At 44.3% G+C, this 19,932-nt stretch overlaps 2 protein-coding genes and 1 long non-coding RNA gene across 54 annotated transcripts in view; 2 read left to right on the plus strand and 1 right to left on the minus strand.

The window, feature by feature from the left end:
* GALNT11 (polypeptide N-acetylgalactosaminyltransferase 11) overlaps window positions 1-4,523 on the plus strand; it is an 81,469-nt gene extending 76,946 nt beyond the window's left edge. For all 18 annotated transcript variants that reach the window (XM_045388085.2, XM_015448310.3, XM_074036424.1 and 15 more), the window contains 3 exons: window positions 1,095-1,199; window positions 3,008-3,145; window positions 3,754-4,523. In XM_045388085.2, coding sequence (XP_045244020.2) covers window positions 1,095-1,199; window positions 3,008-3,145; window positions 3,754-3,885 — 375 coding nt within the window. In that variant the 3' untranslated portion in view covers window positions 3,886-4,523. The remainder of the gene's footprint in view (window positions 1-1,094; window positions 1,200-3,007; window positions 3,146-3,753) is intronic.
* Window positions 4,524-13,580: 9,057 nt separating this feature from the next.
* LOC141409960 (uncharacterized) lies at window positions 13,581-17,832 on the plus strand. Its single transcript, XR_012433091.1, has 2 exons — window positions 13,581-14,456; window positions 15,418-17,832. It is a non-coding gene; the product is annotated as an uncharacterized lncRNA (long non-coding RNA).
* The window catches only part of KMT2C (lysine methyltransferase 2C), a 298,808-nt gene continuing 295,403 nt past the window's right edge, over window positions 16,528-19,932 (minus strand). For 34 of the 35 annotated variants that reach the window (XM_074036399.1, XM_074036404.1, XM_065541094.1 and 31 more), the window contains one exon: window positions 16,528-18,512. In XM_074036399.1, coding sequence (XP_073892500.1) covers window positions 18,420-18,512 — 93 coding nt within the window. In that variant the 3' untranslated portion in view covers window positions 16,528-18,419. The remainder of the gene's footprint in view (window positions 18,513-19,932) is intronic. The other variant, XR_012433087.1, reaches the window with a different exon arrangement.

Raw genomic sequence — 19,932 nt, forward strand, 5'->3', positions numbered from 1 at the left:
CTGTGAGGCTAAGTTATGTGACAGTTTCCAAGAGTGCAGAGGCACATGGGAATACACCCTGGACAGAGGCCATGGAATTGTCAGAGGACAGGCCAAAAAGGAAAACAAGTGGAGCATGGGGCAGTGATCTGCTGTTTGCTCTTAGTTCTGGGAACCAAGTCACAGATAGTGCGGAGGTGGTAGTGAGGGCCAGAGTGGGGGAATGGGGTGGGATTTCACGTCTGGTGTTCCCAGAAGTCACCTGAGCTCAGCAGAAAGCACATTCATCAACCACATTTCCTTAGCTGTCTTTGTGTCTTAAACTCATTACAGTTATATAGTCACAGGGATCCGGCCAGAAAATCATCCCTTTCTCCTGAGTCATCTCTTAGAGTTGGCTTCTAAAAGCTAAGGGCATCTACTGTCTGTGTTGCCCAGTGTCCCTTCTTTTATGAAGAAGGCACTTCTGCCAGAACAGTGCCAACTCTCCCTCAGTGGCTAGGAGGAAGCCTAGAGCTTTTCCCTTTCCTCTTCTCTCTACTCTATAATAAGACAAAAAAACAAAAACAAAAATAAAACAAAAACCCAGCATCAAGATGTTTAGTATTAGGTATTTTTCTCTAAGTAAAAGAGAGCAGTGTGTGCCCATGTAGTTGATCCCTTACCATTATTACTTCTTGCTGTTTGTCTCGCCCTCACAGTTCTGCAATAGTTGTCATCTGTGTATCTCCAGTGTAGCCTGCATATTGCATTTCATTGTGTACTTTTTTACACATGTTGTTCTTATATCCCTGACTTCATTTGAAAGTTCTTTAGGGCAGGGATGACATTTTAATTTCCTTCATCTGCTATAGATTAGTGAACATGTATATGCAGCTAGAATTCCTAGCTGACACTGCCTGCATGTTAAAATTGCTAATAACTTTTGGAATTGTAACTTTTGTCTATCTTGATGCTCCTGTGTTCTGAGGCTAGAACTTAGGAATTAAAAATGCATATCTTGGAATTCGTACCTCCGGAATAACCTTTCACATTTCGCCCAGAACCACCTCCAGGCTTGGGAGGCGTCTCTGGGATTGCTTCCCGCATTCTGAGCTGAGTGCCTTCTTTTACAGCTCTATCACCTCCAGACCAACAAATGCCTGGTGGCCCAGGGCCGCCCAAGTCAGAAGGGAGGCCTCGTGGTGCTTAAGGCCTGTGACTACAGTGACCCAAATCAGGTGAGTGAGGCCTCAGAGCTCACAGCCAGTGCCTGCAAAGTGGCTTCCAAAGAAGGGAAGCTGCTGGCAGTCACTCCTGAGGGCATCAGTGTCTACTATTCTGGCTTTTCTTAACCCATTTATGCGTAGTGTTCCGTTATTGGAACACTAAGCTTATGGGGCTTATCTGTATCCTACTGCTCAAGGTCATCGCCAGGATCTGATTTTTCACCAAAAAAAATTACAGCCTTCGGCATAGATGGGTTAGAAGGATGAGAGTGGCCTTAGATGACACCTCAGTCAGCTACTTTCGTCTTCTTTGTATGTTTTTCCTACCTCTGCTCATTGTCATGGAACATTTTAATTGTTTACACCATTATTTGTACTTTCTAATATTATAGGGAATAACTTGTGACTTATGAGCCATAGGAATTTGTTAGAAATGGCCAAGGGAAGCACTACAGAGTTTCAGTTCATTCCATTCACATAATTTAATTTCAGCTTATGTATGCCTCCTAAATAATATTAAAATGGGCCTAAAAATCAGCAAATAACTTGGACTTCAATTGAGAACAGCAATTTCAAACTCGTTTGTGTCTGATAAAATAGCATAGTGTAACAGCAGTCTAATCTCATAAACTGTAGTGTCTCATTTTTATTTTAGTGGTGGGTTGGTGTCACTCAGAAAAAACAAAAGCCACTTGGACTTTTTGGTAAATAATGTATACTGTGACATTTCTTCAAACATTCTTCCAGAAGAGTTCATGCCCACTGTCTCAGGTGATACATGTGTTGAAAACATGGTTAAAAAGGGATGGTTAAAAAGGGATTTCTGGGGCCCAGCGCGGTAGCTCATGCCTGTAATCCCAGCACTTTGGGAGGCTGAGGTGGGTGGATCACGAGGTCAGGAGTTCAAGACCACCCTGACCAACATGGTAAAACCCCATCTCTACTAAAAATACAAAAAAAATTAGCTGGGTGTGGTGGTGCGTGCCTGTAATCCCAGCTACTCCGGAGGCTGAGGCAGGAGAGATTGGTTGAACCTGGGAGGCAGAGGTTACAGTGAGCCAAGATTGTGCCACTGCACTCCAGCCTTGTGACAGAGTGAGACCCCGTCTAAAAAAAAAAGGCGGGGGGGATTTCTGTGCAGCTTCTGGGTAGAAGAGGTGGCAGTGTTGTGGAAGTATTAAAATTGTGGTGACATTTCAGTGGTGTAGAGGTCACAGTGAGATGAGAGCTAAAATTTGTTCCAGAAAATATAAGTTGGGGTGATGGAGTTATCCTATTCTAAAGGTACTGTGTTGTCACTTTATAGTTGTGCTAATTCTGTAGCCACCAGTCACATTTCAAGTGTACAATAGCTGCATGTGGCCAATAGGTCCCTTACTGGACACACAGGCTATGAAACAATAGCAGTGTTGCAGAAAATTCTCTCACAGCTCCCTATGACTCTGATCGAGGGTCTTCATGTTCGTGAACACTGCACACATCCATTTGGAGTCTGTAAGTTGAAGCAATGAGTAAATAGGAGAACAGAAGAGAACAGATTCCTTTTGAGCATAGTGATGGCGCATGTTGGAGAGTGAGGTGTTCACTGCACTTGCCATGTCACCCAGGTGTGTTCCTGAAGATAATCTGTGTTTCAGTCTATGCGCTTCCTAACTGCCCCACCAATGAGGAATCAATGAAAATGGCAGCCATGTGCCCTTCTGTCTCCAGAGGGTCAGCCAGAGGCTTGTTGGGCTCCTCTATCACCTACACAGTCCAGGAATTAATGTTGTTCAGTCTTAAAATTCGTTATCTAAATTTAATTTTTTTTTCTTCTCTAGATCTGGATTTATAATGAAGAGCATGAATTGGTTTTAAATAGTCTCCTTTGTCTAGATATGTCAGAGACTCGCTCATCAGACCCACCACGGCTCATGAAATGCCACGGGTCAGGAGGATCCCAGCAGTGGACCTTTGGGGTGAGGAGTGCTCGGTGATGTTGGGAGAATGTGCAGAGACCCACAAGGTTGAGTGAGGGGTGCAGCAGATGAACTCATTTTCTACCTTGGGGGTGATCTTCTCAGATTGCAGTACAGTGGTCCCCCTGAGTGGATGCCTGAAACCACAGGCAGTACAAACCCTGTATATACTCTATTTTTTTTCTAGAGAGATACCTGTGATAAAATTCATCAGTTAGGCACAAGAGGTTCACAACAATAACTCTAAAGAACAGAACAGTTACAACAGCATACTGTGGTTGTGCAGTGGCTCCCACCTGTAATCCCAGCACTGAGAAGGCTGAGGTGGGAGGATTGCCAAAGCCCAACAGCCTGTTTGTTTTCTCTATAAAAATAAATCAATATACTATAATACAAATTGTGATTGTGGTCAGAAAGTATCTTACTGTACTGTATTGCAGGCAACAAAGAGCAGAAAACTAATCTTTGGATAAGAGAGACTATTGTATCCCTTAGTCTGAATTCTTAAATGTTCCATATCTCTTCTGGATTTCCACGTTTTGCCAGTAATTGGCAGTATTTTTTTTCTTGCTACCTTTTTCTTTTTTTTTTTTTTTTTTTTTTTTCAGAAAAACAATCGGCTATACCAGGTGTCAGTTGGACAGTGCCTGAGAGCGGTGGATCCCCTGGGTCAGAAGGGCTCTGTCGCCATGGCGATCTGTGATGGCTCCTCTTCACAGCAATGGCATTTGGAAGGTTAAGGTGGATGCTGTGGCGGGAGCGGTGCTTCATCAGGTGTTGCCTCCTGTGTGGAGTTTGGGGCTTTAGGAACGCCTGGGTTGCGTAGAGTCGAGTCATCTTGGAGAGGATGACATTTCCCTGTCCTCCCGGAGATGCCTGGGCGTGTTAGCAGAGGTGACACGCGTCTGACAGAGATGGGAGCTCTGAGTGTCCACAGGTGAAGAAGTTGGTTTCACCCAGACATTAAGGTTATTTCTGAGCTGCTGTTAAGGAATTTCTTGCTTATAGAGGCAAACCAGAATATCATTTTAACCCTAGAATTGGGCTTGTACAGAAGGATAAAACCCAGGAAAATGGATATTTCTATTCAGATTTATTTATGCCTCTTTTTAATCTTCTTTAATGATGCTGTGGTTTTTATCTGATCAGGAACTTGTCATGATTTCCTTTCTTAGACTTCATAGGAGATAGTGCTAAAAAAAAACTATTATTGTTTAGTATGTTGTGAGTAGATCATCTAAAAGAACTGAAGCTACATTATGTTTTTAACTTCAGAAGGCATCGTTTATAAGACAGTATAAGAGGCAGTTAAGTATTATAAATTATTTTGATGAATTATGATACTATCTACATTTAAAATAAAAAATCCTTTTGATTATTTAGGATATTTTGTCTTGTATTGGGGCCTCTGGTCTGAGGTGTGTTGCATGCTCTTGGAGTCAGCTCATGACCCAGTAGGCTTGGTAGAGTCCTCTGCCTCTCAAGACGTGTCCCAGTTTCTTAGCCTGAGCTGTGTGACCTTAGATACTGGACATCAAAGTTGCCTGTGCAGCACCCAGGAGAGCTGTTCAACAGGCAGTTGGATATAGAGGTCAGACTCTTGGAAGATGTAGCTCAATTAGAGATAATACATTTGGGAATCACTTGCATATACTAAAAATTCTGAAATATAAGGTGAATTTTCCTCCCAAACCACATCTTAAGAGGAGAGACGGTCTCATATTGCAGAGTATACACTCAGATATTTTATCTGAACCACAAAACAGTTTAAGCACCACATCCTAAATATTTTATCTGTGATTTGATTTCAAAGGCCAGGATGGTACATATGGAAAACAAGAGCAGCAAGATGGTAGATTGAAATCCAACAATGTCAGTAATCACATTAAGTGTAATGAATGTAAATGCCACAGTTAAAAGGCAGATTAGATAAATATGCAAGATCCAACTATATGCTGCCTATAAGAAACTCACTTTATGAATACATTAAAAATAGAAGGATGGTAAGATAGATGAAAGACATCTGAATAGATATGTTAGACAAAGTAGATTTCAGCACAGAGAATATTACTACAGATGATATAGAGCGTCATTTCATGAATAAAAGGTTCAACTTAATCCCAGTTTTATCAGTTTTTGTGGCCTTTATTTTGAAGTTCTGTTAAAACTGCAAGAAGTACACCCACCCACAGTTGCAGTAAGAGGTTTCAACACACCTCTCAATAACTGATAGAACAAGTAGACAGAAAAACAGTATAATGTAGAAACCTTGAACAATACTGTCAACCGTCATGGCCTAATTGACACTACCCAACAACAGAATACATGGAACATTTACCAAGATAGACCATATTCTGGGATATTGAGCAAGTCATGCCAAGTATAATATAAATCAATAACAGACACTTGGAAAATCTCCAAATATTATTAAAAACTAGCACACTTCCCAGTACCTTAAGGGTCAGAGAAAAAAATCAAAAGTCTATTTTGAACTGACCAAAAATGAAAATACAACAGTGTGTGGCATGCAGCTAAAGCAGTACTTGGAGGTTTTATAGCATTAAGCACCTATATTAGAAAAGGATACAAGTCTCAATGACTTTAGCTGCCATCTTAACAGAAAAAGAGCAAGTTAGACAAAGAGGCAGAAATGAAATATTAAATACCAGAACAGAAATGAATGAAACAGAGAAAATAAAGCTAAAAGCTGATTTGAGAGATCAGTAAAATTGATAACCCTCTAGCCAAAAAAAAAAAAAAAACGGAAATTGCTAACATCAGGAATGAGTTGCAAGCGCACTAGAGTCTACAGATAATAAAAAGGATGCTGAACGGCAGGAGCTCTGATTCCCTGCTGGTGGGAGCGCAAAGTGGTACAGCCACTTTGGCAAGTTTCTTCGTAAACATACTCGTACCCTGTGATCCAGCAGTTGTGCTCCTTGGTGTTTAGCCAAAGGAGCTGAAAACCACACGAAGCCTGCACATGGATTTTACAGCAGCTGTATTCATGACTGCCGACACCTGGAAGCAAGATGTCCTTTAGTGCATGCATGGATGAACTATAGTACATTCAGACGATGGAACATTCAGTGCTAAGAAGAATTAAGCCATAAGCCTTGAAAAGTCATGGAGGGATGTTAAGAATATATTATTCAGTGAAAGAAGCCAATCTGAAAAAGCTATGATTCCAACTATATGACATTCTGGAAAAGGCAAAAACACAGAGGCAAAAAGATCACTGCTTGCTAGGGGTTATGGGAGAATGTGATGTCAACTTGACTGAGCTAAAGAATGCCCAGGTAGCTGGTAAGACATTATTTCTGTGAGTGTCTGTGAGGATGTTTCCAGAGGAGATTATGTTTGAATCAGAAGACTCGGTAAAGAAGATCCGCTCTCAGGAATGCGGGTGGGCACCACTCAGTCCATTGGGAGCCTAAATAGAACGAAAAGGTGAAGGAAGGGGGACTTGCTCACTCCTTGGAGCTAGATGTCAGTGTTTTGGCTCTCAGGCCTTTGGACTCAGACGAGGACCTACATCATTGGCTCAGGAGGCCTTCAGCCTTGGGCTGGAACACTACCACTGCCTTTCCTGGGCTTCCAGCTTGCAGGCAGTAAATCATAGAGCGTCTCAGTCCCTCATAATAAATCTCTTTCTATATTTCCGTACATCCTATTGGTTCTGTTTTTCTGGAGAACCCAGATAATAGAAGGAGGGAGGGATGAGCAGATAGAGCACAGAGGATTTTTATATCCTACATGAATATAGAAGAAAAATTTCCTTATAAAAATTAGCAAATCAAATCCAGCAACATATAAAAAGGATGATACATTATGAACAAATTGGTTTTAGTCCAGGAATGCAAAGATGGTTTAACACTGGAGATTTGATTAATATAATTTACAGTGTTAGTAATACAAGGGGAAAGGCATATGCGACCTTGCAGGAAAAAAATGTAGAAAATTGACAGAATTCAACACCCACTTATGATAAAAACTCAGCAAACTAGGAATGGAAAGAAAATTCCTCAACCTCATAAAGTGCATCTGTGGAGATACTATAGCTAGCCTCATGTAATGTGAAAGATGATTGGGAACAAGGCAAAGACACCTGTTCTTACCACTCCTAGCCAGTGCAATACAGCAAGAAAAAGAAAGGCATGTACATTAGGAAGGAAGAAGTAAAAGTGTATTTATTTGCAGACTATGATCAAGTATGCAGAAAATCATAGGGCATCTTCAAAACTACTATTAGACATAGTAAGGAATTTATCAGGACCACAAAAAAAAATATAAAAATGAATTGTTCTTCATATTGGCAACAAACAGCTCAAAACTGAAGTTCATGGTATTACCATTGCAGTTTACAATAGCATCCAAAATATAAGAATTTAGGGTACATATGACAAAATATGTGTAAGATTTGTATGATGAAAAGTAGAAAACGTTGCTGAGAAGAGTTAAGATTAGAGAACTATATTACATTCATGATTGGAAGACTCAGTGTTAATAAGATGTTAATTCTCCACAATTTGATCTATGAATTTACTGCTACTTTTAATCAAATTCCCAGTATGCTTTTTGTGGAAACTGATAATTTTAAAATTGATATGGAAATGCATAGGCCTAAGAGTGGCCAAAATAATTTGAAAAGAATAAAGTTGGAGGATTTACACTAATTCAAGACTTACTATGCTGCTGACTTAAGGATAATGAATTGATTGGTGGAAGAGAAATAGACCCAGACATACATGGCCAATTGATTTGCAGCATAGGAGCCGACACAATGCAGTGGGGAACAGAAAATTATTACAACACATGGTGCTGCAAGAATCTGATATCCCTGTGGACAAAAAATTACCTGTGACACCTCTGCTACCACCTTGTACCACCAATAAACATTATTTTAAGATCTAAACATAAAAACTAAAATTATAAAGCTTTTAGAAGAAGATGTAGGAGAATATCTTCATGACTTTAGGGTAGGCAAAGATTCCTTAAGCACTCATTAAAGAGCCAGCCATTGGCCAGGCATGGTGGCTCATGCCTGCAATCCCAACACTTTTGGGAGGCCAAGGCAGGAGAATCGCTTGAAGCCAGAAGTTTCCAGACCAGCCTGGTCAACATAGTGAGAACCTGTCTATTTGAAAAAGAAAAAGGCCAGGCACAGGTGGTTCATGCCTGTAATCCCAATGCTTTGGGAGGCCAGTGTGGGAGGATTGCTTGAGCTCGAGTTAAGAGACCAGCCTGGGCAACATATTAATAAAACTTTTTTTTAAAAAAACTAGCCATAAAATATTAACAAATTGAACTTCAGAATTAAGCTTCTGCTTATCAAGACACCACTGAGAAAATGAAAAAAGCCACAGAACTATATTCAAGGGTTTGTGCTTAAAATTCAATACTAAAAAGACAACCCAATTTTCAAAATGGACAAAATACTTGGATACTTCACCAAAGAAGTATAAATAGCTCAGTGTATGAAAAGGTGTTCAATATCATGGTCACCAAAGAACTGCAAATTAAAACGACATTCGGATGCCACTTCACATCCATTAAAATGGCTGAAATAAAACAGACCCGACATGGGGGCTTCTCAGGAAATTGCAGAAAAGGTGGCAGCACAGCTTTCAAAGTTTGCCCAGTCAACATCCACATAAAATTAGAGCAACTAGACAGACAAACCCCAAACCCATGGATGGTATTTTCAAAGTAGGTAGGTGCAAGGTAGCTGCGAATTCTTTGAAGTGGGTAGGAGGAGCTGGACGCCCGAGACCTGTGTGCCCGAGACCAGGCAAGCTCCAGGCAGATGGTGTGTTGAGGAGTGGAGATAGGAAAAGGCAACGGTGGCCGCAGGAAACTGGGGAGTCAGAGCAGCCAGCACTGTGGGGTCGTCTGCCTCTCCAGCAGTGGGTAGCAGCAGGCGTCCCTGGGGAAGGGAGGGCTTAGGGGATGAAGGCTTCTAGTTCCTTTGAACTCTTGAAACTGCCAGGGCATGGAGTCGAAATTGAGCAAGACAGCAATAATAGAGAAACAGTAGTAAGTGAATAATAGTAAAGAAAAAGGAAAGACACAGCTTGGAGAAGTAGAGGGAAGTGAAGCCAGCCATTGGCAGGAGTGACCGTAGCTTTAGCAGTGCAGGAAAAACAGAAGAGAAGAGGGAGCTTTGCAAGGCTGGGAAGGCTGTCTGAGCCACGCTCCCCCACGTGGGAAGGCTGTCTGAGCCACGAGGCTGTCTGAGCTACGCTCCTCCATGTTCAGAAACTCGGTTCCCACCAGATGAGCAACAGAAGAGGATCAAGGCCAAGTCCCATACAAAGTATAAGAAGAAGAGCTAAATGACATTTGTATAATGAAAGCACTCCAGAAGGATGTGCTCACAGAACCGACCCAAACTGTAACATACTGATTCAAAAATGAGTTTAAGGCATGAGGAGAGTGACATGAGAGGACTAAATAGAGCAAATCTGAAAACTCAGAATGTGGTGACAGAACTCAAGAAGTGTGAGAAATTAAGAATAGATAAGGAGGAACATGGGGGCCAAGAAATAATAAGGCCTTTAAAGAGGTAGAATTTGACAAGAAGGAAACATTTTAAACAAAAGACACAAGTTCTGCTCCTGGCCAAGAAGGAGTAATGGGACCTGGGCTTGTCTTCCTGGAGTAAAAAACTAGAGACTTAGAAAAACATGCAGCACCTCTTCAGCCAGTGGTTCCGAGGGAGGCTAAGGTGGCTGGAATTTTGCATCGGAGGATGAAGGAGAGGAAGGAGCTAAACAGAGAGAGGGCCCAGAACCTGCACAGGGGTCCCTGGAGTCTGGCTATGTTTCAGTCTGTCTGTGGAAACTTACGAGGCTGGGAGACTATAAACTGAACAGCTCCCAAAGATCAGGTGGGGATGGAAATCATTGAGGCTGCCACCAGCCAAGTAACAGGCCCCACTGAGTATTCAGGGTGCCCAGGGTATTCCCTGAAGGGCCATGCCTTAGGAGTGGGGCTGGACTTGGCCAAGGGTAAAGGCGCTGTCAGACTCATTGGAAAAGTGCTTCAAGAACAAGCTTCAAAAGGAAGAAACCAGTTGGGCGCAGTGGCTCACGCCTGGAATCCCAGCACTTTGGGAGGCCAAGGCAGGCGGATCACCTTGAGAGCAGCCTGGCCAACATGGTGAAACCCCATCTCTACTAAAAATAAAATGAGCCGGGCATGGTGGCGCATGCCTGGAATCCCAGCTACTCGGGAGGCTGAGGTGGGAGAATCGCTTGAACCCAGGAGGCGGAGGTTGCAGTGAGCCGAGATCACGCCACTGCACTTCAGCCTGGGCAACAGAGCAAGACTCCAAAAAAAAAAGAAAAAAAAAAGGAATATAACCGTCACCAGGAGAAAAAGGTGATTTAAACAGGCCTAGAGAGTTCGATTGGGAGCGGGGAGCGGATCCCAGAGAGCCCTGGGCAGCCCCACCGCCGCCATGGCCTAGTTGCCATCACACCCTGGGAGGAGCCCAGGCACCGTCACCCCCAATGCAGGGGACAAGAAGGTCGTCATGGCAAAGGTTTTGGGAACGAACGGTTCAGGGTAAGGAACAGATAGGGTTTCACACCAAGGAAGATGTTTCTTCACCAGACTGCCGTGAAGGAGGAGGACCCTGGCAGTGCAAGAGCTGGGAAGGCCGCAGAGTCTGATGTTGAAGGAGAAAAGGGTGAGGAGGCAGCAAATGTTACAAGGCCTGGTGCGACCCAGGTCAAGGCAGTAAACCTGCGGCCACCGTAACCACTACAGACGTGGGTCCTCCCCGCAATCACCAGAATCCTCACTGGGGAACAGAAGGAGGGATCAGACGGCACTGCCACAGGCCAGGCCCCACCACGCCGGCCCCTCCGCAGAGTCCCACTTTTCCTCCATGGAGGCTGCAGTTCTCCAGCCTCCGGGCGGCCGGGAGCAGCGATGCAGGGGTGACAGCCAGGGAGCAGGGAGACCAGCGAGGCAGCGAGTGTACCGGGGACACACACCACGATTCCGCAGGGCCCTCCTCACCCAAGACAGCCCGGAGAGGACAGCGAGGAAGAGGATAAAGACAATCCAGGAGATGAGACCCAAGGTCACCAGCCACCTCAGCACCGGGGCCGCCACGACTTCAGGTACTGACGCAGTCGCCCAGAAAACCCTAAACCACAAGATGGCAAAGACACAAGCAGCTGATCCACCAGCTGAGAATTCCTGACTCCAGGCTGAGCAGGGTGGGCCGAGCAAATGCCGGCTGCTATCTCTACCATCACCCGGTTTAGTCATCAAACAAGAACTAGGAAATTCCAGCAAGAAGAAATGAACGAAAGATTGGAGCTGAAGACCTTAAGTCCCTGCTTTTTGTCTGTTGACCAGATAACTAGAACTATCTGCGTTATCTGTGGGGCATGGGGTTTTAATTATTTTTACCTAAAGACGTCACTTTTTGGTAATAAAGTGTTTTTTAAAAAAGCCTGGTTTTTCTCAATACGCCTTTAAAGGTTTTTAAATTGTTTCATATCTGCTCAAGTTGAGATTTTTTAAGAACTTCATTTTTAATTTGTCGTAAAAGTTTACAAGTTGATTTTTTCAAAAAAAGTAACAAACTGAAAACCACCTGTTAATAAAAGTCTTAAATAAAACCAAACAGGCCTAGCAATGAAAGGATGGAATTAGCACACACTGATGTTGAAAACAGCTTTGACAAATATACTAAATTATAGGAAGACTTGAAGATAATGAGGATTGAAACTATCAGAATTGGTCAAGGTCACGAAAAGTAAGGCAAATCTGAGAAACTACCAGATTACCGGTGTCCAGAAGAGGCTAAGAGGATGTGATGACTAAACGCCGCGTGGTGCCTGGAACGCATCCTGGAATAGAAAAAGGACATTATTGGAAAACCCGGTGAAACCTAAGTAGCCTGCAGGTTAGTTAACGGCATGGACCAATGTTCATTTCTTAGTTTTGACAAATGCGTCACAGTTAACATCCGGGGAACGGGAGGAGGAGTGTATGGGAACTCTACTTCTGCCACTTTCCTAAAAGTAATCCCAAAGTGCTCCCAAATACTGTATTATTATGAATATAAAGTAATTCACTTTAGAGATATGAAAATGTTTTCCATAAAATTGACAAGAAAAAATTGTAAACTCCCTAAACATCTTTCAGTTTCCTTTTTGTCCTCCTTCCCCATTTTTTCTTTATAAATACGTTTTTTTAATAAAAAAACATTATTTTTTACACATTATATTAACTTACGCTGTCAAGAGTATGTGTTTCCAAAAATCCTTCCTTCCTGTCTGAGTCAGGGTCCCGCTGGCAAATGAGAAGGCGCATATCTCTGCATCTTGAAGAGCTGTGAGGGAAGGGCCTGTGACAGTGTTAGCAGCCTCGGGGCACTGCCACCTCTGAGCCTGAGGGGTGAGCAGCAGCGTCCGGAGCCGTGGGCCTAGACACAGGCAGCTCCACCACCAGATGGCGGGAGCAGAAACGCCCAGGGCCCCTTGTCCTGCCTCCCGGCCTCCCCCAACAGCGCCCACCGGCTGAACTGAAGCAGCAGCCAGGAGACCAGAAGGGTCAGCCCTCCGGACCCGGCAGAGCAGGGGAGATTGCGGGGAGGGAGTTGACCACCTGGCACTCAGCATTCTGCCTGCCCGCCCGCCCTCTCTATTGTGCTGGAGAACTAGTTGCAAGCTAAAATTCCCACCTTCAGGTGAAAGGAAAGCTTAGAAATGAAGGTGAGAAATGCTCTGATAGACTCATGCACCAAGCAAGCACAGAACAGGGCTGCACAATCCCACAGCGGGTGAGAGGGGAGGACTTCCTGGAGCAGGCCGGGCGGCCTTGGGATGGACAAGGGCCGGGCAGAAAGCACAGCAGTGAGGAAGCATCGAGGCACGCGCATGCATTCCAGGATCCGGGAATAGCAGGTCGTTCTGTTCTGAAAGTGAAGGGTCTTCCTGGCTGGGGCTGCTGGGATGAAGCCCTGAGCCAGGCGGGCTGCAGAGCATGAGGATGGCCTGGGGCTCTGGTGTGGGCGCCTGGGAGCGGGTAGCTGCCATTCCGAGTGAGGAAGGATTGGTGGAATCGTTCTTGGGAAGAGAAAAAGCATGAAGTCTCTGCAGTGGTGCTTTTGCAGGCTCCGTGAGCAGGCTGCAGGCTCATGCCAGGGTCTAGAGCTCAGAAGGGAGGCATTTGGAACTCTTTTCCCACCATGTTGGGTGAAGTTGTAGGTTTGGATGAGGTCAGCGTGGCGACAGCAGAGGATGAGAAGAGTTGAGGAAAGTGTGTTTGGGGGGGGGGGTGCTGGCATTTAAAAGGTACACAAAAAGTTGAGGCTGTGGAGTTGGCAGCAGTGGGAATAGTAGGGCTGGGGTGAGGGAGAGGGGGTGGAAGGAAGAGGGGTCACCTATGAGTGGGGCCTCCCCCGAGAGGAGGTCATACACCCCGTGTGGTCCGCCTGCATCAACTTGTTCTTCAGGAAGCAAAGTTTCGTCAGGTTGCCATCGAGGAGGAAGGAATACTTTTTTAACATGTCTGTGGTTAGGATAAAAACTAGGTTAAAAGAATTTCTGGGACCCAGGAGCAGTGTCTTCAAAAACGAGAACCTTGCAGGAACAGAGCATCAGGAACTCATAGGGAGTGGCGAGCAGGCCTGCCCTAGGCAACGAGGGTGCTGGACCTGGGACGGATGCGGGAGCATCCTCAGGACAAAGCGGGCGGCGTCTGTAGTACCAGCTGGGACATGTTACAGGCAAAACCCTGGCACCAGAGACAGGGTCCCAGTGATCTCTTGGCCCCTGAAGGGCTCGATGGACCCACCATGGGGTCTGAGGGTGCAGGAGCAAGCAGGGCTGGGGTGCAAGATTCCCAGAGACCTGGAGTAAGGCTGTGGCTGACCAGGGATGAGGAGACAGCTGACCCTCCTAGCAAGTAGAACGTGGCTTCCATTTTAGAAGATCCTGAACCTCCAGGAACTACACATAAATCGGTGCTGTCAATGGCATGGCAGAAAGAAAATGAAACTTCAGAGTGGCGCTGGGCACTTCGCTAGAGCACGGAGCACATCGTGCAAACGGGCACCGTGGGTCTACTCACCTCCGCACGAGAAGAACCTTGCTTTGCTGACATTTACCCAATTCCTTTAGATATCTGGGAAAGGATTCTTCAACTCTGCCAGACGGTGATGGGAGCAGAGTCCTCCCAGGCAATAGCTGGAAAGCCGGATGAAGTGCTGAGGCCACCTTGTCTAGGAACACATTGAAGTCTACTGAACACACTTAAAGACATCATGATTCTGCCTCTGGTAACCGTAAGTCTCTCTCGTTACATAGTTGTAACTGAAATACTCAAATTTTTAATGTTTTAAATGTAGCACTTCTCATTTCAAATCAAAGCTGCTCCCAGCGTATGTGACAATGGGCCCCAGGGAACAGGCCACCGTGGGCTTCACTGCATTGCTGTGAAGCTGAGGGAGTGCTGGTGAGTCTGCTGTTGAGACTGTCCTTTCCTATTACAATAGGGTAGGATGGCCCTAGGCTCAGGGCCAAGGGATCAAGTCAGACTCTTGTGCCTTTTTTCTTTCCATGGTATTCACAGTAAACAGCCCTTTCTTTGGAATTTGTCTGTATTGTTCCTGGGCATTTGAAGTGGGACCGTTTTAGTGTTTGTGTCTGAGCCTAATAAAAAATGCACCAGTATCACTGTAGCCATGACTGACTGCATAGCTGTGGTTTCCTGAAGAGTTGGCTTCTGTTATTACTTTTTTAATTGAGACAAGGACTTGCTCTGTCACCCAGGCTGGAGTGCAGTGGTACAATCCCAGCTCATTGCAGCCTTGACTTTCCAGGCTCAAGTGACCCTCCTGCCTCAGCCTCCCAAGTAGCTGGGATTACAGGTGCACACAACCTCACCTGGCTATTGTTTTGATTTTTTGTAGAGAACCAGTCTCACTATGTTGCCCAGGCTGGTCTTGAACTCCTGGCCTCAGTGATGCTCCCACCTTGGCCTCTCGAAGCTGTTTTTCAGATTACTATTAAATACATGCCTTTATGATGAAAAAAGAATGGGGTAGAGCCCTTAGAGGGAAAAGATTAAAGCAGCAATGTGGGAAGAAAGCCAAGAAAGGGTGCTGCTCCACCAGCAGGGGCTGGAGGGAATTTCAGAGACAGTGGCCGCCACCGCCACCAGGGACAGGAAACCCTAATGGCCAGATGATCATCTGCTGCATTGGACACCACATCAGACTAAGTGTGTTTCTGCTTGGTGACTAGGACAGAGCGCAGTGCAGCCTCCAATGACATGGGGCCCAAAGGAGGAGGATAGGAGGAGCTGAGGAAGACGGAGACAAGGCGCTTTTGAAATGGAAAATTGTTGAGCAATCTACATGCAAAACGCCTCAACTGCTGCCTGTCGTGACCATCGCCCAGCCCAGGGCACCCCTCGCTGCTCCTGGGACTCGTGCGGAGCCCACTCAGCCTCTGTACACACGCTGGTGCCCACAGGCAGGCTGCCTCTTCTGGGCAGCACGTCGCCTCTGTGAAGTGGGAACTCAGCACCGTCCGGCAGTGGCTTCCTGCTGACCCAGGCGAGCTGAACCTGAGCCACTCACCCTTGCTTTTCTCTCATCTCACGTCTTGCCACTCTGTCCCAGCCATACCTGCCTTTCGGTTACTGGTGGCATCAGCCTCTTTCAGATCTCAAGGCTCCGGCATGAGTTGTCCCCTCTGCCAGGCAAGCCTCTGCCACGCTCCTGAGGCCAGCTCCTCTTCATCCTTCAGGTCTTGCTTAAATGTCACCTCCTTAGGAATGCCCCCATGGGACTCCCAAGCCCACCTCCCATCTACAGCAGTCACCTGTTTTTGTCCATTCCCCTCATGGTGGACTAAGAATGCTTGCTATTTTAGTGTTTGTCAAGTCCAAGTTAAAAATCTGTCCTAGAAACTAAAGGGGATTCTGAGCAGTTTTTTTTTTAACCCCTTTATATTTAATATGTCAAATAATTCAATATGATAGAAAGTCTACCACAATAGAATAAGTCTGACAAGCTGCCTCAAAAAAAAAACCACAACATAACCAAGACTAAATTTACCAATTAAACAAAAACAGGCTTTGAACAAGGCACCAAGGATATTCTGAATTTGGTAAACACCCTAGAAAGATACAGCAGTTCCCTTCTTTATTCAGTTGAAGGGAAGAAAAAGTGTCATAATTAGATTGAATTACAAATTTACATCTAAACTTTTGAAAATCTAAGAGAACCAAGTTGATTACATCAACACTCTCATTGTGAAAGATATATCAGATGGTCAGTGAACTTCAATCATCAATTTAAGAGCTCAAATTTGAACATGAGGAGTTAACACAGAAGCTCTAGGCAGCTCTTATAGACGTAAAATATTTTATTTGTAAATGGTGATCTTCTAAATCTGTGTCCACAAATTCCAAAACCCATAACACTCTGTATACTTCAAAAAATTCAATTTTTGCCAACATTAGATACTATTATACAGAACAGAAAACAACAAAAACCCGGTAGGACAAATACTGGTAGGATGTCAGGATATTGTACAAGAGAAGAAAAATATTCAGGAAACAAATTTCATACAGCTATTTATCAAGAGAAAAATATATACAATTGATTTATTCTGTAAGATAAAAATACATCATGCCATATACAAGTTCAGAACTGCATCACTGAATATACCAACAGTTTACAGTCCACTTGAATTGTGCACACAAAACTTCATTTTATACTTAGCCTGTGAAGTGTCAGTACCAGAATTTTAAGTACAAAATAAAAAGCTAACCTGGTTCAAAATGCTGATTAAGTTTCTACAAGCAAACACAAAACAGTGTTTTTTTTATTAAAGAAATGTAAACAAACAGTTCATACAAACACATTTTAAAATTACATCTTCCAAAAACCCTATTGCCAGAGTCCTGCAGCTGTAAGCATAGTCACATCTCCTTTTTTTTTTTTTACTTTTTCAAATTTTTGTGTTAAATAGAAGGCTAGAGGGTTAGATTTAAGTTTCTGCTACATGATCCTATTATGTTTACATGATTCTCTATGGCCTGAAACAAAGTTCTAATCAAAACTACTTTTGCTGAAGAAAAAATTCAGCCTCCATTTGGGTGTATTTTTAAGCAGTTATTCACAGTTATCACAAATTGTAAGCACAAAAAAACCTGACTGAAGAAGTAGGGATGCAACAATATAATATGAAAAAATTAGTTTAAATTACCAAAACAGCTATAAAAGTTGTAGCATACGCCCTGCTCGTCAGAAGGAAGGTGTATAAAACCATTAAGTACTAATAGACTGCAGTTTCCAAAAAACCCCAAACACTCTAGGTTGAAATTTTGGTTATTACATAATTATAATGGCATATTTTATAACACAAAATTATATTGTAACATCCCTATGAACATTTTATAAGCACCCGAGCCGCTGCAGAGCCTGGTAGCATTTGGTCAATAACTATGTTTATACTGTATTTTTTCTCAAAATATTTACATATCTGTACAGAGTAACAGGTTTGTTAGTTCTGCAGGGAACAGCAGCAGCTTGGCTTTCTTCTAACTTTATTTAAAAATAGCTTCATTCACTTATTCAATAATAAATACAAAAGTTTCTCTTATTTTACAGAAATCAAAAACTACAATAAACTGACTCATGGAATCAAGTATTTAAATGTATTTAGTGCAAGTTATTATCCCTTAGCTCTATCCCTAAGGAAGTCATTTCAGTACATTCCTTGTTCAGTGGTGTCTACTTTATTTAAAAACATTTTGAAGTTAGAGGGCCTGCCCCTTTTTAATAAGGCCGTGGCCAGCACTCTCTGTCCCCTTCGCTGGTGATTTCAGTCTTACATTCATAGGAAGGCCCCCGCCCGGGGCAGGGCAGCCATCGGCTCTTTGCCCCAGTAAAAGTTTCTCCTTAGTGAGACTAAAAAACCAAAACTACGAAACCCACCCACAAGGGAAAAAAAACAAACAAAAAAAGAAAGAAAAGGAAAAGAAAAGAAAGCAAAGTGCTGGACTGTTCTGAAATTCTGTTTCACCTCGGCCACTTCAGGAGCGCTGCCTCTGCCAGCTTCCGCCTGGCGCTGCTCTAACCTAAAGGACTGAGGAAATCAGAACTCCCAGAAGCTTTTTCAAAAAGTCATAAAACAGAAAACAAAAATATCTTTCTGTCTGCAAAATTCCAATGGTGTGTTGAATCGCCTCTTCCTAGGGACAAGCCGCCCGCTGAGATAGCAAGGAATGCATTTCAGTTCATCCACTTCCGGCAGTTAACAGCTCCACAGTGACACGGAATCTTGTGCTGGTCATCTTCAAAGTCAAACTTATAGTCATAGCAGAGCTGCCCACGGCAAAGACACAGGGTAAGAAACGACAGCAAGGAAGGAAATGGCGTTTCTGCCTCCTCCATCTCTCTTGCATTTTAAAACCAGCAAACAAAACAGATGTAAATTAAGGAAGACCTGATTTGTTGAGGTTCCATGGGACCCTGGGGGAACCCTGAAAAGAGACCCTGCGCGTGCACAGAGGACATGAGGGAGGCAGTATTTTCAAACAGCCAGATCTGAGAAAGGGGAGCCTAACCGGAGAAAGCTGTATTTCTGTGACTTCTCATAATGCTGTCCCTGCAGGTGGATGGAGGGGACGGGAAGGGCAGCTGCTTTCCTGCCCCTCTCCCTAAACCCAGGAGGCTTTCACCTCCCCTCATTTGCTGAATGGGGCATGCAAGTCTGGGTGAGAGGAACTGCCCTTGCCAGCTAACACTGTTTTTCCTCTTTCATTTTTCCACACTCAAGACTGAAAGGATGTCTTTCTATTTAGAGGTCACCAAATGAACATCTCAGACCAAGGTAGGTGAGAGTCTGCATGAGTCCCACGGTACAAGCCTCACCGCGTGGCCCCTGCAACCCCCACCACCCCAGAGAGACCCGGCGCTGCGAAATGAAGGGGAGGACCAGTAATTTCTAGGTCTCTTCTGATTGAAATTATTCTAGAACACTTGCTGGAAAGACCTTCTACACAGAAAGGAAAGAAACCATGTTTATTGAGTAGCTGTTCTTGGCAATGATTCCACTGCTTTCTTTCAGGTATCTGCTGAGTCCTTGTCCTTACAGGAAACTGGTAAGGAAATCATCTTCTCCGTCTTGCAGAAGATAAAATAGGGGCTCAGATTAAACTATTGACTCAAGAATATTCAAGTAGGAAGGGGGCAGGCAGCCCTGGGCTCAGCTGAGTCTCTTCTGACCACCATAGTAGCCATCGGTTACTGGCACCATGCCAGGGCTCCCACACCCGGTCTCATTTACACGTTACTTTGAGATGTATAATGGGCCTTGGGTCTAGTCAGATCCTTATTCTTGACTAAGAAAGGAGATTCCACAAAGACCCAAAATACAGATAGAATCCCATGAAGGGATAGGAGCACCAACAAAGTCAAGTCACTCAGGTGTGTCACTCCCCAAACGCGGGACGTTCCCTACAGAAGCCAAGCCTGCTGCTCAGTAGGCAATTCCAGAACCAAGGTACCTGAATCATGATGGGAAAGACCAAGTTGGGAAACAAATGCAGCAATTAAGGCCAATAATAATCCCAACGGGTGAGATGCTGGACCAGAGTCTCCTCTGAGAGCACAGAGACAAATGGCAAGCGTGGCACTCGGCATTTTGAAGACAACACACACCTGGACTGCTGGAGAATGTGTGGATGTGAGCACTTGGTTAAGCATGCACTGATCGTCAGCGTGAGCACACAATTCTCAGCAG

The sequence above is a fragment of the Macaca fascicularis genome, chromosome 3, assembly GCF_037993035.2.
Source record: "Macaca fascicularis isolate 582-1 chromosome 3, T2T-MFA8v1.1".
In the NCBI taxonomy this organism is placed as follows: Eukaryota; Metazoa; Chordata; class Mammalia; order Primates; family Cercopithecidae; genus Macaca; species Macaca fascicularis.